At 41.5% G+C, this 20,628-nt stretch overlaps 2 protein-coding genes across 11 annotated transcripts in view; one reads left to right on the top strand and one right to left on the bottom strand.

Annotated features, from left to right (window-relative positions):
• STAG1 (stromal antigen 1) overlaps positions 1 to 8,917 on the top strand; it is a 237,727-nt gene extending 228,810 nt beyond the window's left edge. For 8 of the 10 annotated variants that reach the window (XM_014537494.1, XM_005863539.2, XM_014537496.1 and 5 more), the window contains 6 exons: positions 432 to 637; positions 3,100 to 3,274; positions 4,786 to 4,896; positions 5,447 to 5,561; positions 6,736 to 6,816; positions 6,906 to 8,917. In XM_014537494.1, the coding sequence (XP_014392980.1) occupies positions 432 to 637; positions 3,100 to 3,274; positions 4,786 to 4,896; positions 5,447 to 5,561; positions 6,736 to 6,816; positions 6,906 to 6,929 (712 nt within the window). In that variant the 3' untranslated portion in view covers positions 6,930 to 8,917. The remainder of the gene's footprint in view (positions 1 to 431; positions 638 to 3,099; positions 3,275 to 4,785; positions 4,897 to 5,446; positions 5,562 to 6,735; positions 6,817 to 6,905) is intronic. The other 2 variants (XM_014537495.1, XM_014537497.1) reach the window with 1 other exon arrangement.
• A 5,638-nt stretch (positions 8,918 to 14,555) lies between these two features.
• Positions 14,556 to 20,628, bottom strand: part of PCCB (propionyl CoA carboxylase, beta polypeptide) — a 63,952-nt gene continuing 57,879 nt past the window's right edge. Inside the window, exons 10-14 of the mRNA XM_014537503.1 lie at positions 18,493 to 18,600; positions 18,139 to 18,239; positions 17,610 to 17,708; positions 16,523 to 16,622; positions 14,556 to 14,825 (exon numbers count right to left, since the gene is read on the bottom strand). Coding sequence (XP_014392989.1) covers positions 14,704 to 14,825; positions 16,523 to 16,622; positions 17,610 to 17,708; positions 18,139 to 18,239; positions 18,493 to 18,600 — 530 coding nt within the window. The 3' untranslated portion in view covers positions 14,556 to 14,703. The remainder of the gene's footprint in view (positions 14,826 to 16,522; positions 16,623 to 17,609; positions 17,709 to 18,138; positions 18,240 to 18,492; positions 18,601 to 20,628) is intronic.

Genomic DNA, 20,628 nt, shown 5'->3' on the forward strand with positions numbered 1-20,628 from the left:
AGAAAATTCAGTGTGTGTTTGTGAGTTTGGGTTTTTTCCCCTCAAAAAATAGAACTCATGGACATGAGCAACAGTGTGGTGATTGTGGGGCTAAGGAAAGTGGAAGAGGGCATAGAGGGAATAAACAGTGATGGAAAAAATATTAAATTTTAATTAAGTAACCTTTTTGAGCCAAACTTGTCAGGATTTTTTTGAACATTGGTATTTTAAAACAAAGGAAGAAATATGGGAAGGACCAGACATATAAACACACACACACCCTTAGTTATACATTCACTTGTTTAAAGTATTCCAGGAATATGTGAAGCAAAACCTTATATTCTCAGTCCCTCTCTTTCCAAAGGTAACCACTGTTAAAAGTGTGTCCTTAGGGATTCTTCAGAGCCTCCAGTTATGAAAATATGACCCTGCTTCTTCTATTGTGTTTCTAGTCATTCATACCTAGAAAAATTCCTTACGGAGCAGATGATGGAAAGGAGGGAAGATGTGTGGCTTCCTCTCATCTCCTATAGAAATTCGTTAGTCACTGGAGGTGAAGATGACAGAATGTCTGTGAACAGTGGAAGTAGCAGCAGCAAAACCTCCTCAGTAAGGAGTAAGAAAGGACGACCCCCCCTTCATAAGAAACGAGTAGAAGGTAAGTTGCCTTTAAACTATGAGGCAAATCACTTTTCTGATATAAAGTAGCAAATCTGCTGAAGCAAGGTGATACTGTTGAGCACATTATTTCCTTGTATATTTGATACACAGAGATTCAGGCAAAAAGGTTGGAATAGACAAAGTGGGACAAAAGAAATTGAAAAAAATGGATACAGAGGAAGGTAGGCACAGAGAAAAAAAGGACATAGTTACGGTAGTTTAAAAATTGATCCCAAACAAGAGTCCTCTAATACATTAAAACTTAAAGTAACGTAATGAGAATGTTGTTATTCTGTCAGAATTCATACTAGTATAGGAGAAATTCTGGTAAGTTAAGGATAGACCTCTGCAGCAAATTAAATATATCAGAACAGCTTTCCATTTCTACCACTTGGGTGGATCATTTATTTTTGTATATTAAAATAGTGATGGCCAAATCTGGTTTTACAAAACTCATGAACTGGTGATTGGGGCATTGAATTATGATGAAAATGTGAGCAATAGTTGATATTCTTATAACCAAAAGACTAAAAAGAAATTGCTTTATTAGAACAAAGCATTATTGTTAAACTAAGAGAAAATTCAAAGTTAAATGCTTATTTCCTCAAATAAAGATTCTAGGAAATTTTCTCCAAACCAAGAAAGGAGGACCGTGATCTGAATCCTATATTCTTGAAACTTTCTATATACCTTTAAGCATCTAACCCAGTGGTTCTCAACCTTCTGGCCCTTTAAATACAGTTCCTCATGTTGTGACCCAACCATAAAATTATTTTCGTTGCTACTTCATAACTGTAATGTTGCTACTGTTATGAATCGTAATGTAAATATCTGATATGCCGGATGGTCTTAGGCAACCCCTGTGAAAGGGTTGTTCGACCGCCAAAGGGGTCACGACCCACAGGTTGAGAACCGCTGATAACCTCTGCTGCCTAAAAAATAGTGACTCATCAAAGATTTTGTTAAAATCTGTGGCAAAATTAGAATTTAATAAACTTTCATCATTGGGGAGGCAGTACTGACTAGTGATGAAAAGTCCAAACTCTAAAATCAGAGTTCTAGAATTCAAACCTGGCTTTCTCATTTTTTAGCTATGTGACCTTTTAGCATGTTACTTAACCTCTCTAAACCCCAATCACCAATCAAATGAAGGATGATCAGAGTACCTATCCTGTTAGCTATTGTGAATATGAAATGAGGTACTCCAAATAAAACACTTAGTACACATACGTATTTAGCTCAGTGCATGGCACATAGGTCTTCAATAAATGTTAGCTGCTGTCGTCATCATATAGTAAGGCCTCTTATCTAGCATCAGTCAGTAAACTAGGCTGGCTGTATGTTTTAAACAGAATTAAAGTTTAAGATTTCCTTTCAAGGTTCAGCTACGGGACTTAAAATCTTTGGGGTCCAGTGAATGAAAGTACAAAACTCTGCTTTATAGTGTAGGATCCTGAACTTTTCTTTAACCCTTTGCGGTCCAATGTTATTTTTGGAATTCATACACTCTGGTCCAAATTAATTGACGGGATTGAATGTTGAACTTTTTAATGTTCTTATTGCTCGACGTTGGACCTGCTCCTAGAGCCTGGTCTGTCGAGTCAGCCTCAAGGTTGGACCGAAAAGGGTTAAAGATTACTCCAGTCATTTCCTTTTGAAAATGTCTAGAGCAGCCATATCCAGATAGGTAGGTAGGTAGATGTATAGATATAAAGTACATTTTTCCCTATTCATAGCTTTTCATAGATGTACTATTCATATAAATCAACATACATCAAATCCTTGCTATGTACCAGGAATGTGTTTTATGTGGGTTACATCACTTAATCATTCATTTGACTAATATTTGTAAAGCACTTAGGTAAGTCTCTGGCACATAGTAAATACTGTATAATTTTTTTATAAATCAACTTTGAGTTCAACACTATTATCCAGATTTTACACAGAAGAAACTAAGGCATAGAGAATTTAAATAATGGAGCTGTCAGTATGATTATCTTTAGGACTAAGAGAAGCATATATATAGACCAGATAACCTTAATTTGGTAATTGTTAAATTGCAAAAAAGAAAACTTGCTTTGTCAATTTGAAACTTACCAGGTGACTAAGGTTACATGCCAAATACCCTTAGGAAGCAGAGTTTCATCTGTTTGGTGTAACGATGAGAAAGCTTTGCAAGAAGTGTTCCCAGTGCAGAATATTTAAGAGTAGGAGGATCTCTTCAAGAAAAGTGGGTTCTTCCTGAAGTTATTATTTCATTAAGTCTTTAACAAGCATGCCCATTTTGTATATGAGAAACCTGAATTTGTGGAAGTTTAACAACTTATACAAAGTCACACAGTGAGTAGTATAACTGAGATTCAAACTAGGCAGTCTACCTCCAAAGCCATGTTCAAGTCTGTGCTATAACTTCTACCAGAGTTCACTTCACCCAGGACATTCTTAACTGGAATTTTACAGATGAGAGCCTGGATAATACATGGCTAAATAGGACTGACACCATGATTCAGACTCCTGGACCTCTGCCAGCACCACAGCTCACTTCCACTGTCCTGCGGGAGAACAGCCGGCCCATGGGAGAGCAGATTCAGGAGCCTGAGTCTGAACATGGTTCTGAACCCGACTTCTTACACAAGTAAGTAGTAAAAGTTCGTTTTCTTGACATAAAATCTGTAACTGTTAAAAGAAATTAAGAAAATCTTTTCATTCATCAGGCCATTTACAGGTCAGTTTCTGGGAAAACAAAACCACAAGTAAAGGATAAATATTTACATGAAAAGATAAGTTACTCAAAGTCCGGAAACTTTTAAATGCATGATGTTTCACTAGATGCTACTTTCAGTTAGAGTTTGCACATTCATTGGGCAGGTCTGTTTCTTCTGAGGGTCTTGTCCAGAAGACATGCAGGTTACTTTCTTGGCAAAAGAGCTTATACTAATCTGAACGCCAAATCAGTAGGCTGTTCTACTTTCATCCATTTGATTAATAGTACTTACCTTGTTTGAGCTTACATTTTTAACGGTTTGTGGATTAAGAATTAAGATGTTAGATAAATTCGGAGAAGTGGTAGAATTAGTTGCCCTTTTGCTAAGAGAAAATAAAGATCTTACCTTTTTCCATAGTAGCAATTAAAATGTTTTCTAGTGCCAGGGCTCTGAAAAATGTGATGCATGAATTTTACTATAAAAAAAAAAAACCAACACAACTTTTTCTATGTTGTTTTCCATCCAACTTTGAAATTCTCTTAGCTCTTCATTTGTGTTTCTATTCATCCTGGGGTGACTTACTCTGATGGATAAGAAAGAGAATTCTCACTCGAACTCAAGAAATTTAGCTGGTTGGAAATGGAAATTGGCAGTGTTAGAGTACCCAGATCCTGGTTTTTTCATAAGACAGCTTTCCTCTGAGGGTTTTCTTTAAAGCTGAAAGGATAATTGTCAGCCACTGCATAACTGGACATTCTTAGAAGGTGGTTTTGCTATATGACCGCTTCCCGCCTTGCTTCCCTCACCTTACCACTTGTCAGTTCTTCTTGGCTATGGTCTGCCTTCTTTTCCCTGCTATAGGTTTACAGGTTTTATCAAAGTGGTAGCCCCACACAATTATGTAAAGAAAGCTGCTTAGAAAGAACTTCATGCGACAGATTTTATCTACTAAAAATCATTAAAGTTTACATTCTGTAAAAGTCCCAAGAGGCATGTTTATTGCAAGTGTTCATGTGCCAATACAAGTATTGAGTACAGGTGCAGAATTTGGCCCAGCATGCATCTAACTCCACATCTCAGAAGGACAAAAAAAACTATTATACCCTTCCTTTTCAACTCTGGAGGGTTCTGAGCTACCAGGCCAGCATCATTTCTGTCCCTTAGGGGACTGGCTGCCCAGCTAGGAACACTTGGGCGTATGACAGCAGCTGAATACAGGGATCTAAGATGCACTCATTTGGTAGGGATTTGGGGAATGAAGCTGATAATTTAAGCACCTATAGGGGAGGAGAAAGTTTTTCTCTATTTGGCTCTGGAATAAATGCAGCTAACTCGCCCTACATGGGGATTAGGCCAGCCAACTACAGCCTTCTTAACATCGGATTTATTAGCAAATTCTATTATCTTCTGCCACAAAATGAATAATAGTGCTGTCTCTTAGTCCTCAGATGCAGATCTCTTGGTTAGGCCAGCCAAAATTAGAAGACTTAAATCGGAAGGACAGAACAGGAATGAACTACATGAAAGTGAGAGCTGGAGTGAGGCATGCCGTGTAAGTGACACATCCAGTATCACAAGAACATGACTGTGATGCTGGTCATTTTGTGGAATGACTTGGGATCCTCTGATGTTTGGTCTTAGGAGTTAAAATCATAATTCAGGATCTGCCATGCAGCATAGGACAGGAATGGAGGCCTTGGGCCCTTGAGCTGTTCATTGTTTCAATCCTATGCTGCTACTTGCCAGCTATGTGGCTTTGGGCAAGCTCTAAAACCTCTGTGCTCAGGTTCCTCATTTGTAAATTTGGGATAATAGGAATACCAACTACTTAAAGTTTTGTGGGAATGGATACATAGCTAAGTATATCTTAACTACTATTACTGTTATTGCATTTAAATTGTACTTCTAATGAGTTGAGATGAAATTTTGAGTGAACTGAATGATCTTTAATTAGAGTTCAATATCATAATTTGTGCAGTCTCTAGGTTGTAATTGGAAAGTGTGCTTTCATTGGTTAGGAGACCTAATGTAAGAAAGAGCCAGGACTCACTCCGAAGTCCATGATTCAGAACAGATTTCCGACTGTGCTTTTTCCTTATCAGTCGGGGCTTAATGGAGGAAGATGCTGAGCCCATCTTTGAAGACGTGATGATGTCATCCCGGAGCCAATTAGAAGATATGAATGAAGAATTTGAAGACACCATGGTTATTGATCTGGTAAGGAAATTCAATACATTTTTCTTTTGTTAAAATATGTGAGGGTGTTGGTTAGAGAGGAAGGGAGAGGGATAGAGAGAGACATCATCAATTGGCTGCCTCCTGCATGACCCCTCCTGGGGATCGAGCCTTGACCAGAATCGAACCCGTGACCTCTTGGTTCATGGGATGATGCTCAACCACTGGCCTCTTTTACTTTAAATTGGATACTGACAATATACTGCACTCCAACATGACCCAATAATGCAGAATATGGACTAGGCATTTTAAGACATTAACTTTGTCAGGAATAATAATACTTGGTGGTTATGTTTTTTAAAATTTTCACCCATTAGAGATACATATTAAAGGTAATTATAGGTGAAATTACATGGAGAAGAAAAACTGAGATGACTCAATGAAACAAGAGTTTTAAGTTGGGTGATGGGAACATGGGAATTCATCATACTACTTTCTCTGTATTAATTTGCTAGAGTTGCCATAAATACCACTGAGTGGGTGGCTTAAACAACAGAAATTTATTTTCTCACCGTTCTGGAGGCTAGAAATCTGAGATCAAGGTATCAAGAGGGTTGGTTTCATTCTGAGACCTCTCTGTATTACTTGTGGATAGCCATCTTCCTTTGTCTTTACGCAGTCTTTTCTGTCTTCTTCTAAGGACACAAATCGTATTGGATTAGAACCTATGACCACCTTTTACCCTAACTCTTTAAAGCCCTATCTCCAAATAAGTCACATTCTGAGGGTTAGCCCATAACATTCTGCTTTTTATGTTTTTTTCCATGAGATCATGTCACTCCAATCTGTAACCTACCTTTCATCTACCTGCCTTGGGGAATTTAGTGCAGTTTTGTCACCTGGCATTTGATCATTTTATAGTTATGTTATGATTGGAGGAATGTTCTATGTTTATAGGCCCAAAAATTTACAGGCATTTACATATTCGATTGATTCATAATTTGAAAGTCTTTTTTCTTGTATAAGGGATAATTAAAAACCAGTTTTTTTTTAAATGTATGCTCCATGTAAAACCAGATTTTTTTTTTTTCAAAATTGACCTTTAACCGTTCTGTACATGTATGGTACCATCAGAAATACCAGCTGCTTATTATCACAGTTCATTGTCTTAATGTATCTCAGGAATAAAATGAAATAATTTGGCTTCTCTTTCCAGCCCCCATCAAGAAATCGGCGAGAGAGAGCTGAGCTGAGGCCAGATTTCTTCGATTCTGCAGCTATCATAGAAGACGATTCAGTAAATGTTAAATTATTACTGCTTTTTATTTATGGTTTCTGGGTCTTGTTTTTTGTATGAAGTTAATAATTGTGTTTCTCATTTTCTAGGGATTTGGAATGCCTATGTTCTGAAGTCTGAAGAAAATTTACAAATATGGAACTCTATTATTTAGAGCTAGAGGCCTATATACTGTGATAGCTTGTATGGGGAATAAACACTTTTGATGTGATCTGATTTGTTTTTTAATCAAATGATTGAGGTCAATCCCCTTGTGCAGTGACAGAAGAGGAGCATGTAACTTACCCAAGGGAATGCTGGTGAATATCACCTCAGAAAGACTGACCTGAAAAATCATTTGTGTCCTAATATTGGACTTACCCAATACAGATAGACGCGTTTTTCTGGAAGGAGGAAAAAATTTTAAATTTTTAAAACAGCTGTCAAGATAAACACTGTTATACACCTGTTTTATGAAAACTCAGCATTGAGTAAAAAAAATATTTTTAACTTTATTTTCCTGTTGTACAATTTAAAAACCGTTTTAACATTTTGCCTTTTTATGTTTTAAAAGCTAACCATTTTTATTAAACCTACGAGTAAGCAGCTCATTTTAATTGCCGAAGAGTGTTTTGGAGCTCACTGGATTTGGTTGACCTTGTGGAATACAGAAATATGGAGGAGCAGAATATTGACAAGCTAAGATGATCTGACAGTGCATCTCTGCCAAAACCACACGCCCTCTATGGATATGGATTCCCAGATTTTATATACTCTTGAATAAAAAGGTTTATTTTTATTTATAACGGGGGCATAAAATAAGAAATGTCCATGCAGCCATTTTTCCAACAGATGCTGTACACCGTTCATTTTATATAGAATAGGGAGATTCAAATACAGTACATTTTCTATTGGTATTTGTTCTGTGCATTTTTAGCAACTTCTACCAGCAAATAAAGTATTCTCAGTAAAACAAAAATGGTTCTCAAGTTATCAGTTTGCTGTTTTATCACTTATTTCATGCCCCGCCAAATTGAAGTAACATGGACTTCCATTTTCTTAAAAAGATAATCACACAGAACTCCTTTGCCATGCAAAAGTAATTTTAAGTGTAACATAACTGTGTCTACTTCCCATGCACTTAATACCTTTATGCGCTAATTTTGTGAATTAAGTTTACCGATTATAGAAGTATGTGCTGCATAGAAGTCTGTGCTTAGAGGGTGAAGTTCCTAAGCTTACCTTGAAATACAGCTACATTTCAGTGTTAAATGTGCATATTGAGAATAATTCTTTTGGGGAAAGAAATTATGAATCTTCAGGACAGCCTTCAATGGTTTAGAGTTACAGACTGCTTAGATCTTTTATGACTTGCTGCTATTGTTTTTAAAAGCCCACTTAGTTGCTTCCTTTCTGATTTTTAAAGTAAGCCTCAATTTCCAAACCAATCCATCCATAACTGTTTCTGGGCTTGTTTTTAAAGTAGCTGCAACAGAATCATGAGGTCTGCCCTTTGTACCAAAAATGAAAAGCATTTTTTAAAATCTGTGCACCCAATGATTATCTTTTGTCCAGGAAAGAAAAATGGATTTTCTTCATCCTTTTAGTAAACAAACACAAAACAGATTTTTCTCAACATTTGTGTAGTTCTGAAAAAAACTCAGTTGCCAAAAATGTTTTATCTGCTGATCTAGCAATTCCTGGGCTCCAGTTAGGGGTGGGGTGGGGTCTTGCTTTCTTCAGAGATGTGGACTTCCTTGGAAGTAAAGGGGCAGGAATGCCCGGGACAGTCCACCACGCCAGCCCTGCCTGTGGTTGTGGCCAGGAAGCAAGCTGGAGGTGCCCTGCACACGCACAGATTGATCCTTTGCTTGACAGTCTCATATGGGAAACAGATGCTGACTTAGAATCGTAGACTCCCATGCAACAAAAAGGCTTAACATCTACTCCAATGGGTTCCCAGTTCAGTTTAAAATCAATCGAAATTTTGTATTTTCAGTGTCTCCTTGATTGGTTTTGCTAGTAATTCTGTAAATTGTACATTTGCAATATGAGGTTTTTTTCCTTTTGTACAATTTGAAACTGATGCTTCACCTTTCCTTTAATAAACTATTCAAAATCAGGCTGTGGTAGTCATACTATTGTTCCTACTAGGAAAGCTTTAAAGATTTTCTGTCCTGCTGCTCTTGAGAGTTTGCTCTTTCAGATAATTGTTAAATGGCAAAGTTACTGTCTCTGAGATTTTTTTTTTTTATGAAAGCAGAAATTTAGGACTAGCTTGTTAATTTTCTTTCATTCCTTGGATTTCCCATGAGAGAATGGGTAGGCCAAGTAGCCTTGGTTTCAAGGCTGCATCCAGGCTGCACTGGTCTGTAGCCTGGGTCCTCCCCTGGCCTGAGATCCAGACAGTGGTCCTTTAAGGAATGGATTCTGCATGGCTGGAGAAGGAAGGGTTTTTCTTGATGCTGGTGCTGGAGGTCACACTTAAGAGGTCACACACTTTATGGGCCTGGCCATGTACTGTGCGCTGTGTTCATTAGGTGACCCAGGTTGTCTGCAGAAAAGACAGGGGTGCAGGGGATAAATCAGCAGGTGAGCTCTTAAGGCAGCTAAGGAGGGAAGGTGGTAAGGATGGGTTTGTCTCCCTGGCAGCTCATCTTAAAGGGTATGTTTATAAAACAAGAGCAGTGCTTTATCCCTGTGTGACTACTTTGGGACAAGCTTTTACTTAACTGTAACTTTGAGTCTGTCAAACACAGAACAGCATCTTCTTGGGAAACAAAGGCTTGGCCAACTCAGGCTTTTCAGTATGAACAACCAAAAACTCAGATAAGCTTCCATTGGTATCCTAAGTGCCTTGTTCTACAGGGGTCTCTCTCTTAGGCATCATGTTTTGAAATACAGCTTTCTGCTCCCAAGAACACATAAAGGAGTCATTTCTCACCAGCACAGTAGGGACATGGTCAGAACCTGGCTGCCACATCTGCCCAAGTGTGTTGGCTGGACTCTACAGAGGCCCCAGACTGAGATGCTATGCCTATGAAGTGGCCACAGCACTTGGCTTAGGGTGGTGGAAGTCCCATACTAACAGGTGAGAGAGAACGTAAAGACCAGTTCTCTCTAAAAGAATACAGCCACAGCTCTCCAGAAATCCTGTGAGACAGAGGGACTTGAAATACATTTGTCAAACAGGTATGGTCTAAACTGGTTCCAGAGTGTGGTGAGGGTCCTTCAGAGGCTACGCTGAGTGGGGAGACTGCATCTAAAGCACCAGCATTGGTGCATCTAGAGGCAGAACGGCTGGGGAGACCAAGACATGGTCAGAAGGGAAGCTGGAAGAATGTTTCTCTAACAAGCACTAGAAAGCTGCATGTGGGTGTGTTCCCCGTTACTCTAGCAACACAGAAGATGACTGGCCATCACGGATAAGGTAGGAAAGCTTTTCCAATCCAGTAGCTTTTTGAGACCATCACAGTGGAGCAGACCACCACTTCCCATCCCAACCCTTAGGAACTCATCCCACCTACCTCATCATGTGAGAGGCAATACTCTGAACAGCTTAAAAAACAGGCTTGGGGTTCAGAAAGGCCTGCCTGGGTTCAAATCCCAGCTTCACTCAGTTGTGTGTCTCGGGTCAAACTGGTTTACTTACTTAGAGTGGGGACACCTGCAGTTTCTACTACCCTCTACAACGCTCAGTCTATAGACAGACACTTGCCAGCACTCTGCTCATTGACCCAAGTCCTTTCTGGTCACAAGAATCAACATTTTTCCTTTTCCCCTTGAGGTGAGACCACCGGTTGGGAAAGGCATTCCTGCACAGCAGTCAATGCCAGTACTCACTGTCACCGTTCTCTAGGCATCCTGCGGTCCACAGAGGCTGGTCTACTTGACAAAGTTTCCAAAGTCGCAGCTTCATGTTTCCTTGGCCACCAGCTTGGTTTTTGGATGCAACTTCTCCCACTGTCTCTACTCCAAGGCTTTCTAGAAGCCTCCTGCCCGAATGCTTTACTGGGCTGGCTTCCCTGTTTTAGCAGGCCCAGGCACAAAGCTTCTCAGCATCCAGATTTCACAACCTGATAAAACACAAGCTTGTGTTTGCTCTTATTCTTAACATGGACTATAGTACAGTCGTTCCCAAAATAGATCAAATCCTAGATTGGCTGACCCCAGGCAATGTTAAGCTGTTGAGCCACACGGTGACCAACCTGCATGATTCTTCCTTAGCCAGGAGGCCTCTAAAAGCCGAGTAGTCTGCTGCACCTCGTTTCCAAGCTTACAGTGTTCATGTCAGTTCTGTACTAGGAGCCAAAGAGGAGTACAAAGAACCTCTGGCCAACACAGTCTCTGCCCCTTAGGAGCTCACCGCCTAGTTAGAAATACAAATATATATAAAGGGGTGGGGGGGCAATCAGGTGCTTTAAGAAAAAAAGAACCTGCTATAAGCAGAATCAGTTCAGAATTTAAGATGAACTCATGGCGATGTCAGGCCCTTGAGCATGAGCAGACTACAGAGCAAGTGTTCCAAGGTGGAGGCAATAAGACGGGGCTCAGAAAACTCACTAGGCAAGCAAGGGAGGAACAGACAAGAACCTTCTATGTGAGTCAAAGACTGGAGAAGAGCTTACTACCCACTGGAAGTGCTAGAGCAGAGGAATGCAACAAAATCTGGACCTGCAGTCAGTCTATTAACTTAGAACAGGCTTAGGAGGAGGCCAGAGAGATGAGAGTAAAGACAATTGCAAAAGCACTAGAATGGAGAGTACCATTCTCCAATTGGAGAAGGAAGAAAGATGCTCAAAAGAACTTAAAAAAATAAACTCCCAAGGACTTAAGCCTGGCTACCTGGCATGGTGGGGTAGCTGGTAGAAATGGGGAACGTGGATGATTTCACATATTGGCGTTGGTCAAAATGAGCTTTAAATGATGCAACATCCAAGCAGGGCTTACAGACCTTTGGAGCCAAGGGGCTGGAACGAGGGAAAGTCATCAGTGGTGGGAGGACCCAGGGCTCTCACCACAGAAGCAAGCACACCCTCTGGGGCATACTGGAACAGCACTCCACGGTTGGTCTTTCTGTCGAAACTACTTAGAATCTCCAGTTCTGTATGATTCAAAGCTTTACATACTCAATAATATAGTCTACAAGGATGCGGGGAAACCGACAAAAGACTCAAATAGATAACCACCCAGTTACTAATCCAAATAACCATGTACCTTCAGTTTAAAGACAGAACTACAAGAGAGTCTTGAACTTTACCTTAGGGTTAATTGTTGATATAGTTGTAGTGGTTCTGAAACTTTTATATTTATTGTAGGATTGAGCAAATGAGTAAAATATGTTAAAGATAATGGAAGTCAGTTTTATCACTGTGGGAGAAAACAGACATAAATATGGAATAGGGGAAGGCAAAGAAGAACCAGTATGTTAGATTGCAATTAAAAGTCAGTATGAACTCATGATTTTAAAATTATATATAAAATAAATGCATACTTACACATGCAAGTTCCCCACATACATATATATCCACATATTTGTATAATCATTTCCATGTCTTCTGAAAATAGAAGCAATGACACCCCAGATTCAATGTGAACATCTACCAATTAAAGCTTCTAAATGACATCTAAAAGAAGCCAGGGCTCTTGGAGAAATCACTATACTATGCCAGGGCTACATTATTGTGTGTCAAAAAATAAGGAAGTGCACAAAAAATTATTGGGACATAGCAAAAGCATCAAGCCAGCTTGAAGGAGCTCCCAGAGGCTAAATCAGGAAATTTTCTGCATCAAAATAACATTAAATTTTAAACAAATCCAGGAGTCTAAAGTTTTATTAAACATTCATTCATTAAAACATTTATGAAACACCTACTGTGTACCAAGCACAGATTTTAATTATGAATAATATATGGCTCCCAATCTCAAGAAACTAACTCTTAGGGTACGGACGGGGCAGGGAGAAAAACATAACCTGTGCTTGAAAATTTGATAGGGTGATGGCATAGTAAGAAAAATTAATTAGCCGAACCGGTTTGGCTCAGTGGATAGAGCGTCGGCCTGCGAACTCAAGGGTCTCGGGTTCAATTCCAGCCAAGGGCATGTACCTTGGTTGCGGGCACATCCCCACTGGGGGGCATGCAGGAGGCAGCTGATCGATCTCTCTCATCGATGTTTCTAACTCTCTATCCCTCTCCCTTCTTCTCTGTAAAAAATCAATAAAATAAAAAAAATGTGGAAAAAAATTATTTCAGGAAAAATGTTTTTAAAAAATCAAGGAGTCAAAACTAATACTAAAACAAAAACAAGAAGAGAAAGTTCTTCCTTCCGATACAATACCAACTAATAAAGGCAGACATACAAGGTTAGAAATGTGATATTTTACAATCAATGTAGAATAGAATTCATCATCAATGAATACTAAAAGTATTGGATAAAAGTCTGTTGACAGACAGGCTTTAAAAAAGTCCAGATTAGTTATTCATTACAAAAAGAAAATGGTAACCTTGAAACCACCACCTTAACCAAGTGATCTGAGTCAACTTCACCAATAAAGGGAAAAACTAACCTCACCTGTTTCCTAATGTGATACACAGAAACAACACTCATATGTATTGCTCTTACCTGAATCTGAACATCCAGAAACAATCAGACAAACCCAAATTTAAGGACATTCAACAAAATAATTGGCAAACACTTCAAAAATGTCAGTCATATAAGACTATCTATATATATAAAAGCCTAAGCAACTGAAAGATCGGTTGACCGGTTGCTATGACGCACACTGACACCAGGGGGCAGATGCTCAATGCAGAAGCTGCTCACTGGTGGTCAGAGCGCTCCCACAGCCAAACTCCCGCAGCCGGCCAACCTCCCATCGCCCTCCCCATGCCGGCCAACCTCCCTCGGCCCCTCCCCCCAGCCGGCCAACCTCCCATGGTCCCTCCCCCCAGCCGGCTGGCCCCCCCCTTCAGCCCAGATCAAGGAGGCCAGCTGGCCAACCTCCCATGGCCCCTCCCCCCCCCCGGCCAACCTCCCGTGGCCCCTCCCCCTGGCCGGCCGGCCCCCCTGGTCAGCCGGCCCCCCTGGTCAGCTCTGATAGCTGGCCAGACCGAAGGACCCCAACCGTGCACGAATTCGTGCACTGGGCCTTTAGTGTAAGATAATAAGCCTGGTTTCCTAGGAAATAAACTGACATTTTGGGGGAACAAAGGGTCAGGATTCTGTAACTTATTTTCAAATGGGCCAATAAAAATAAAGATTATAAATTTATGAAAGAGATGAAGCAAATGTAGAAAATGTTAAGAACTGGAGAATCTAAGTGAAGGTTCCATAATACAACTTCTACAACATTTCTATAGGTTTGAAAATTTGAGAATGTATTCTGTTAGATAAACACACACACACACACACACACACACACACACACACACACACACGTCTCATTTAATCCTCTACAAGTCCTGGAGGAATTAAAAGATAGGGTGTATTGTTTCAAAGACAGGAAACTGAAGCCTAAGCAGATAAATTCTTTACCCTAAAACTTACTCTATCACCTGTGGAGAGAAAAAATTAATTCTTGGGGGAGAAAAGGAAAATAATACACAGAGGTGTCAAATAAGGGACAGCTCTGGGTGACAATACTATATATACTGTTTCTAGTTTTCCTGATTTTTCATATTTCTACCATAAAAAAAGAAATGTATGCTCAAAAATATACCAATTAATATTTTTAATAAAGCAAATAATTTTACAGCAAATGAAATCTTTCTAGAATTTAATAAACTTGGCCATTCCAAGTAAATACTGTTATTTAGATTCAATGGTTTCATGATTGCAAAAAAAGGAAGGGATGAGTTCAAATGGCCAGGCAGTAATCAGCTCTTGGCTTACTTTCCTTTGATTCGTTTACAACGGAATATTTGCATGCTTCCTCCAAGGACGTTGTACCTTCTTGCTGGCTAAAACATCCAGGTCACTGCAGATTCGGGCACGTGTAGAGGAAGGCTGGATGATGTCATCCACAAACCCTGGTGAAACACAAAAAAGGGAGATCATCTGCATCCCCAACGGTGCCACTCTCCAATCTTGTGCTCAACCTGGGCACCATCTCTGGGACCCAAAGTGTGAGCTGGCCCCAACTTGATATAAGAGGGGCTGGGCCCTCTGAACTCTCTTCTCCCCAATTCCTCTGGCAGGTCCCCAACTTTTCAAGAAAAGGAAAATGTGACCCTCTCCCTGCCAAGATGAATTCAACAGGAAATAAAGAAAATAAATGTGTATTTTCAAAAATAGCTACAATTCCTCCCATTCCTATACAATGTGACACTGACACGCCTTCCATGAAGAAGTAGATTCTGGCCCTAGCCTGTGTGGCTCAGTTGTTGGAGCATCCTCCCATGCACCAAAAGGTATCAGGCTCGATTCCCGGTCAGGACACACCTAGGCTGCAGGTTTGGGTACAGGAAGGCAACCAATCAATGTTACTCTCTCAAATAGATCAAACTCTGTCTCTGTCTGTCTGTCTCTGTCTCTCTCTCTCTCTCTCTCTCTCTCTCTCTCTCTCTCTCCCCTCTCTAAAATCAATAAGCATGTCCTCAGGTGAGGGTTAAAAAAATAAAAAATATGCCCGGCCAGTGTGGCTTGGTGGTTGAGCATTGACACATGAACCAAGAGTTCACTGGTTCGATTCCCAGTCAGAGGGCACATGCCCAGGTTGCAGCTCGATCCCAGTGGGAGACATGAAGGAGGCAGCTGACGGATGGCTCTCTCTCATCGATGGTTCTCTCTCTCTCCTCTCTCTCTAAAATCAATAAAAACATGTTAAAAATAAATAAATAAATAATAAATAAATAAATTTAAAAAGATGTAGATTCTATTTCTTTACCTGGCTTTATGACTTGCCACAAAATGTGGCAAAAGTGACACTGCAACTTTCAAACCTAGGCCTCAAGGCACCTTGCAGCTTCTCCTCTCAGCCTTTTGCTGCCCTCAAGTCACATGGACTAGCCTCAAGAATAAGAAACCATATGGAGACCCCCTGACCGGTTTGGCTCAGTGGACAGAGCATCGGCCTGCGGACTCAAGGGTCCCAGGTTCGATTCCGGTCAAGGGCATGTACCTTGGTTTCGGGCACGTACCCAGTGGGGAGTGTGCAGGAGGCAGCTGATCGATGTTTCTTTCTCATCGATGTTTCTAACTATCTCTCTCCCTTCCTCTCTATAAGAAATCAATAAAATATATTTTTTAAAAAAAAGAAAAGAAACCATATGGAGAGAGTCTAGCTAGCAGCCAGCACCAACCATGTAAGAGGCCATCAGATGACTACAGCTGAATGACTGATCCCAGGCAAGACCAGCAGAAGAACCACCCAGCTGAGCCCAAACCAAATCACTGATCTACAGAGCCATGAGCAAAATAAGGGGGAGGGGTTATTTGAACTCACTCTGTTTTATGGTCAAGTTTTACAGAGTACTAGGAAACTAGAACAAAACTAAAAAATTTAGCCATTTCAGCAATGTTGCTTACATCCTGGTTACCAAAGCAGCCTAAAACAGGTCCCATTGTCCTTAAGTGATGATTGCCCAGGGGCAACCCCTACCTTTAACAGTCTCCAGGTTCAACTGTAATGGCAAAAGGCAGTTTATGTGAGACTTTTTGGAGGAAAAGAATGAGAGCAAGTGACCCAACAAATGAACTATGCTGCCATCCCCACCACAGTGCCTACCTCTCACTGCTGCAGGAAAAGGATTGGCAAACTTGTTGATATATTCTGCTTGAGCATCTTCCACATTCTCACGCCCTTTGAAAATTATCTCCATAGCACCCTGTCATGAGAGGAGTTAATGAATTTCAATGGAGATTGCAACCTGGACAGACCTCCCTCAACTCATTATTAACTCATTATCTGTGATTGCCAATCTCTTGGTAAATCAAAGTGTACTGGAGTGAAGAGCACAGAAATGGGAACTGCCTGGAGTCAGCCATCACGATTCCATGATGGGACTGTGTGATGGGACGCTCAGCTGTGGCCCCAATAACAGGCAGCCCAGGCAAAGCCAGGAGCTTGTTTCCCCAGATTCCGTCCCACCATCAGCCAATTGCACTGATCCAAAGACGTGTGGCCTATTTTCCACTATTACATCCATGGTCTCCTGCATCAAGGGGAAGTAAAATGCTGTTTTCCTTTTTCATTATCCTGAACCCTGAGTACAAAATTCTGTGGCCAGAGGATGCCACATTGAACTGCAAATGAAGAAGTATGAGGAATTGAAAAATAAGCCTACACATCAGAATCCCTAAAAGTCAGCTGAGACGGTGGGGGGTGTAGTTATCTGGTTCAACACCAACAGCTATTTAAAAGCAGGAAAGGAGTGAGGAACAGGCTGAGCAACAGGAACTACCTTGCCCAAAGTCACCGGGTTCAGAACAAAACAAAGTCACCAGGGTCAGTTCAGCTTCTGTGGGCTCAAAGGAGTGGCCCTGGGGCCCTCCCTAGGAGATGAGATGGGGTTGGGGGAAATGTGCAATCCTCCCAACAGCTCCTTCAGCTGACTCATCTCTTTACTGACAATCTCAAAACCCTGAGCATGAGATTGCAGCATGGGCCTGAAGTGAGAGTGCAGGACAGGAGGCCGAACTGGCCCTGGGGCCCCAGGAGGGAAACTTTCCAAGTTCTAGGCCCCATCTCCCTGGAGTCTGGGTCCATCCTGGGGACCCTGGCCTCTTTCCAACATTTCCCAGCTGTGCTTTAAGCTCCTGCTGAGAGGGTACAGTCTCTAGGCCCAGGAAAAAGGAAAGCTAGAGATCCTCACCTTTGCTCCCATGACTGCAATCTCTGCTGTGGGCCAGGCATAGTTGGTGTCACCACACAGGTGCTTGGAGCTCATGACATCATAGGCACCACCATAGGCCTAGAATAGACCCACGAGGCGAATGTTAGCGCTTGAGTCAACCAGATCCTGTCCCTGACAGATCCCAAGAATCCAAATGAAATGAGAATGAAAAGAAGAAGAGCCCCCACCCCTTCACCCCCTCCGGGCTACTGAAAGCCCAATGTGTGTGAGACCAGGGAGCCAGAGCAGAGACTCCCTGGGTGCAGGCCAGCAGCTCTCACAATCAACACCATTATTTCACAGCTTCTTCCCACTGCTATTTTCAGTTCCCAGAGATGACCATGGACATCTCTGCAGGATGTGTCCCCAAGTATATAAATGCTGTCCTCACACCATCTTTTGGGTGAGCATACACTCCTCCTACCCCTGCTGCAACTCTCGTCCACCTCTCCAACCACGACCATGAGGTCAGGAGGGATGGGCTCCCAGGCTGCAGTGACCTTCTCACCTTCCTGGTGATAACTGTGACTTTGGGCACAGTTGCCTCGGCAAATGCGTAGAGAAGTTTGGCGCCATGCCGGATGATGCCGCCGTATTCCTGTGCCGTGCCTAGGTAACGAAGAACAGTTACGAGATACCCGCAATAGCCCTCACAAGGTCTGCCTGCCACTCTCAGCTGTGAGGTCTTCCCCTGCTCCCCAAAAGGCCAGGAGAGGAGCAACCCTCACACAGCCCCATATTCTGGACAACCAGACTATGGAGAAGTCACAGATCTTCAGGGAATTTGCAAAATCTCCAAATGAAGTGGGGACCTCAGTGGGAAAGCCACCTCTCCTGGCTCCCACCTCTGTCAATGACTTACCAGGCAGAAAACCAGGGACATCAACAAAAGTGATGAGTGGAATGTTGAAAGCATCACAGAACCGGACAAAACGAGCCCCTTTCACAGAAGAATTAATATCCAAGCATCCTAGAAGAGAGAAGTTATCCAGGCTGAGCTTCTGGGCAATTCCCAGTTCCACTCACAATCCAAGAGCGATTTCTATAGAGGCACCAACATCTCCTCTTCAGAGAATGGAAAAGGGGGACTCTCACTCCCCAGGAAAGACAGGGCAGACAGGAGAACCCACCTGGCACTGGCCGAGGAGGGCCTGGGCGTGGCCTCCGCCCCACAAGCTCCCTTGCTGGGAGCACAGCCCCGTGCAGACTACCAGGCTCTACCTCACACTGAAGGACTGCTGCCACCTGGGGCACAGCCTAGTTTACCCCCGTGGAACCGTAGTGGGAGGTATCATTCAGGGGCTGGTCTTGGAGTCCCTGTAGCTTGAAATCAAACCCTGGCCCCACCAATTACAGCTATGTGCCCTTGGGAAAGGACTTTATGTTTCTGAGGTGAGGTTCCTAACCTGCAAAGTAGGATGTTACTACCTCCTACCAAGTTTGTAAGGATTAACACGTTAAGCGCCCAGCTTGTTTTGTCTTCCGGACAGAAAGTATAGTGTCAGTCACCAGTGACTGACTGGGCGCTTAACGTGTTAAAGGAGATGGCATCTATAAAGTGACATGAAGTAGAGTTCAATTACTAGTACATCCTCCTCCTAGAACAATTATCAACATATTCTATGAGGCCAGCACTACCCTGATACCACAGAAGAAGGATATTATGACAGAGAATGCAGACCAAAATCCCTCATCAACACAGATGCAAAAATTCCCCAATATATTACCAGTTCAAATCCAGCAATATATAATAACTAATGCATCATGATCAAGTGGCATTTATTTCAAGAATTCAAGGTTGATTTAACATGTGAAAACGAGTGAAACTACTAAATAAAGTAGGAAAATAATATGGTCATCTCAACATATATAGAGAAAGCATTTGCCAAAATTCAATATTTATTCATAATTAAAAATTAGCAGTAAACTAAGAGTATGATGGAACTTCTACAATCTGATAAAGAGTATTTACAGCCCTAGTCGGTTTGGCTCAGTGGATGGAGCGTCGGCCTGCAGATTGAAGGGTTCTAGGTTCAATCCTAGTCAAGGGCACATGCCCAGGTTGTGGGCTCAATCCCCAATAGAGGGCGTGCAGGAGGCAGCCAATCGATGATTTTCTCATCATTGATGTTTCTATTTCTCCCTCTCCTTTCCTCTCTGAAATCAATAAAAGTACACACACACACACACACACACACACACACACACACACAGTAGGTCCTTGGATTACGTTGGAGATCCGTTCCTACAGCGCGACATAACACGATTTTTGCCGTAAGTCGAAACCCACCTACATAAGCACCTACATCACTCACATGGAGCACATACACAGCAGTAATGAAGTGAAACAGTAAAAAAAATTAAAAGAAAGATAACAATTCCAAACTTTTACTTGTGGTAAATAAATAATAAAAAACAAAGCACATATGTACATAAGTCGAAATGACAGAACTTTTTTTTTTTTATAAATAAATGGGAGATGGCGACATAACCACAAACGATGTACATCGAGTCCGATGTAACCCAAGGACTGCCTGTATATAAAAAAGAGTAGCTACAAAAAACTTTAACATACTGGTGGATCAGAAGAATAAATAAATCTCCAATTTGCCCTATACTAGTGCTGTCCAAAAGAACTTTCTTTTAGATGATGGAAACGTTCTCTGGCTGTGCTAGTCAATGTGGTAGCCGTTAGTCACATGTGGCTATTACGCACTTGAAATAGGGCTAGTACATCTGAGAAACTATGTTACTAACTAGTGCCCTGGTGCACAGATTCATGCACATTGAAAGGAAATTAATTAGAATAAATATTTTAATATGAATGTCAACAAAAACAACCAAATTCACGATCGACAATGGCAGATCGAAACACACGCATGCGATTGGCGCCAGCGAGTCAATGTTTATTTTTTAATAAATCTTTATTGTTCAGATTATTACAGTTGTTCCTCTTTTTTTCCCCCCATAGCTCCCCTCCACCTGGTTCCCACCCCAC

This window comes from Myotis brandtii, unplaced genomic scaffold (assembly GCF_000412655.1).
Source record: "Myotis brandtii unplaced genomic scaffold, ASM41265v1 scaffold18, whole genome shotgun sequence".
NCBI lineage: Eukaryota > Metazoa > Chordata > Mammalia > Chiroptera > Vespertilionidae > Myotis > Myotis brandtii.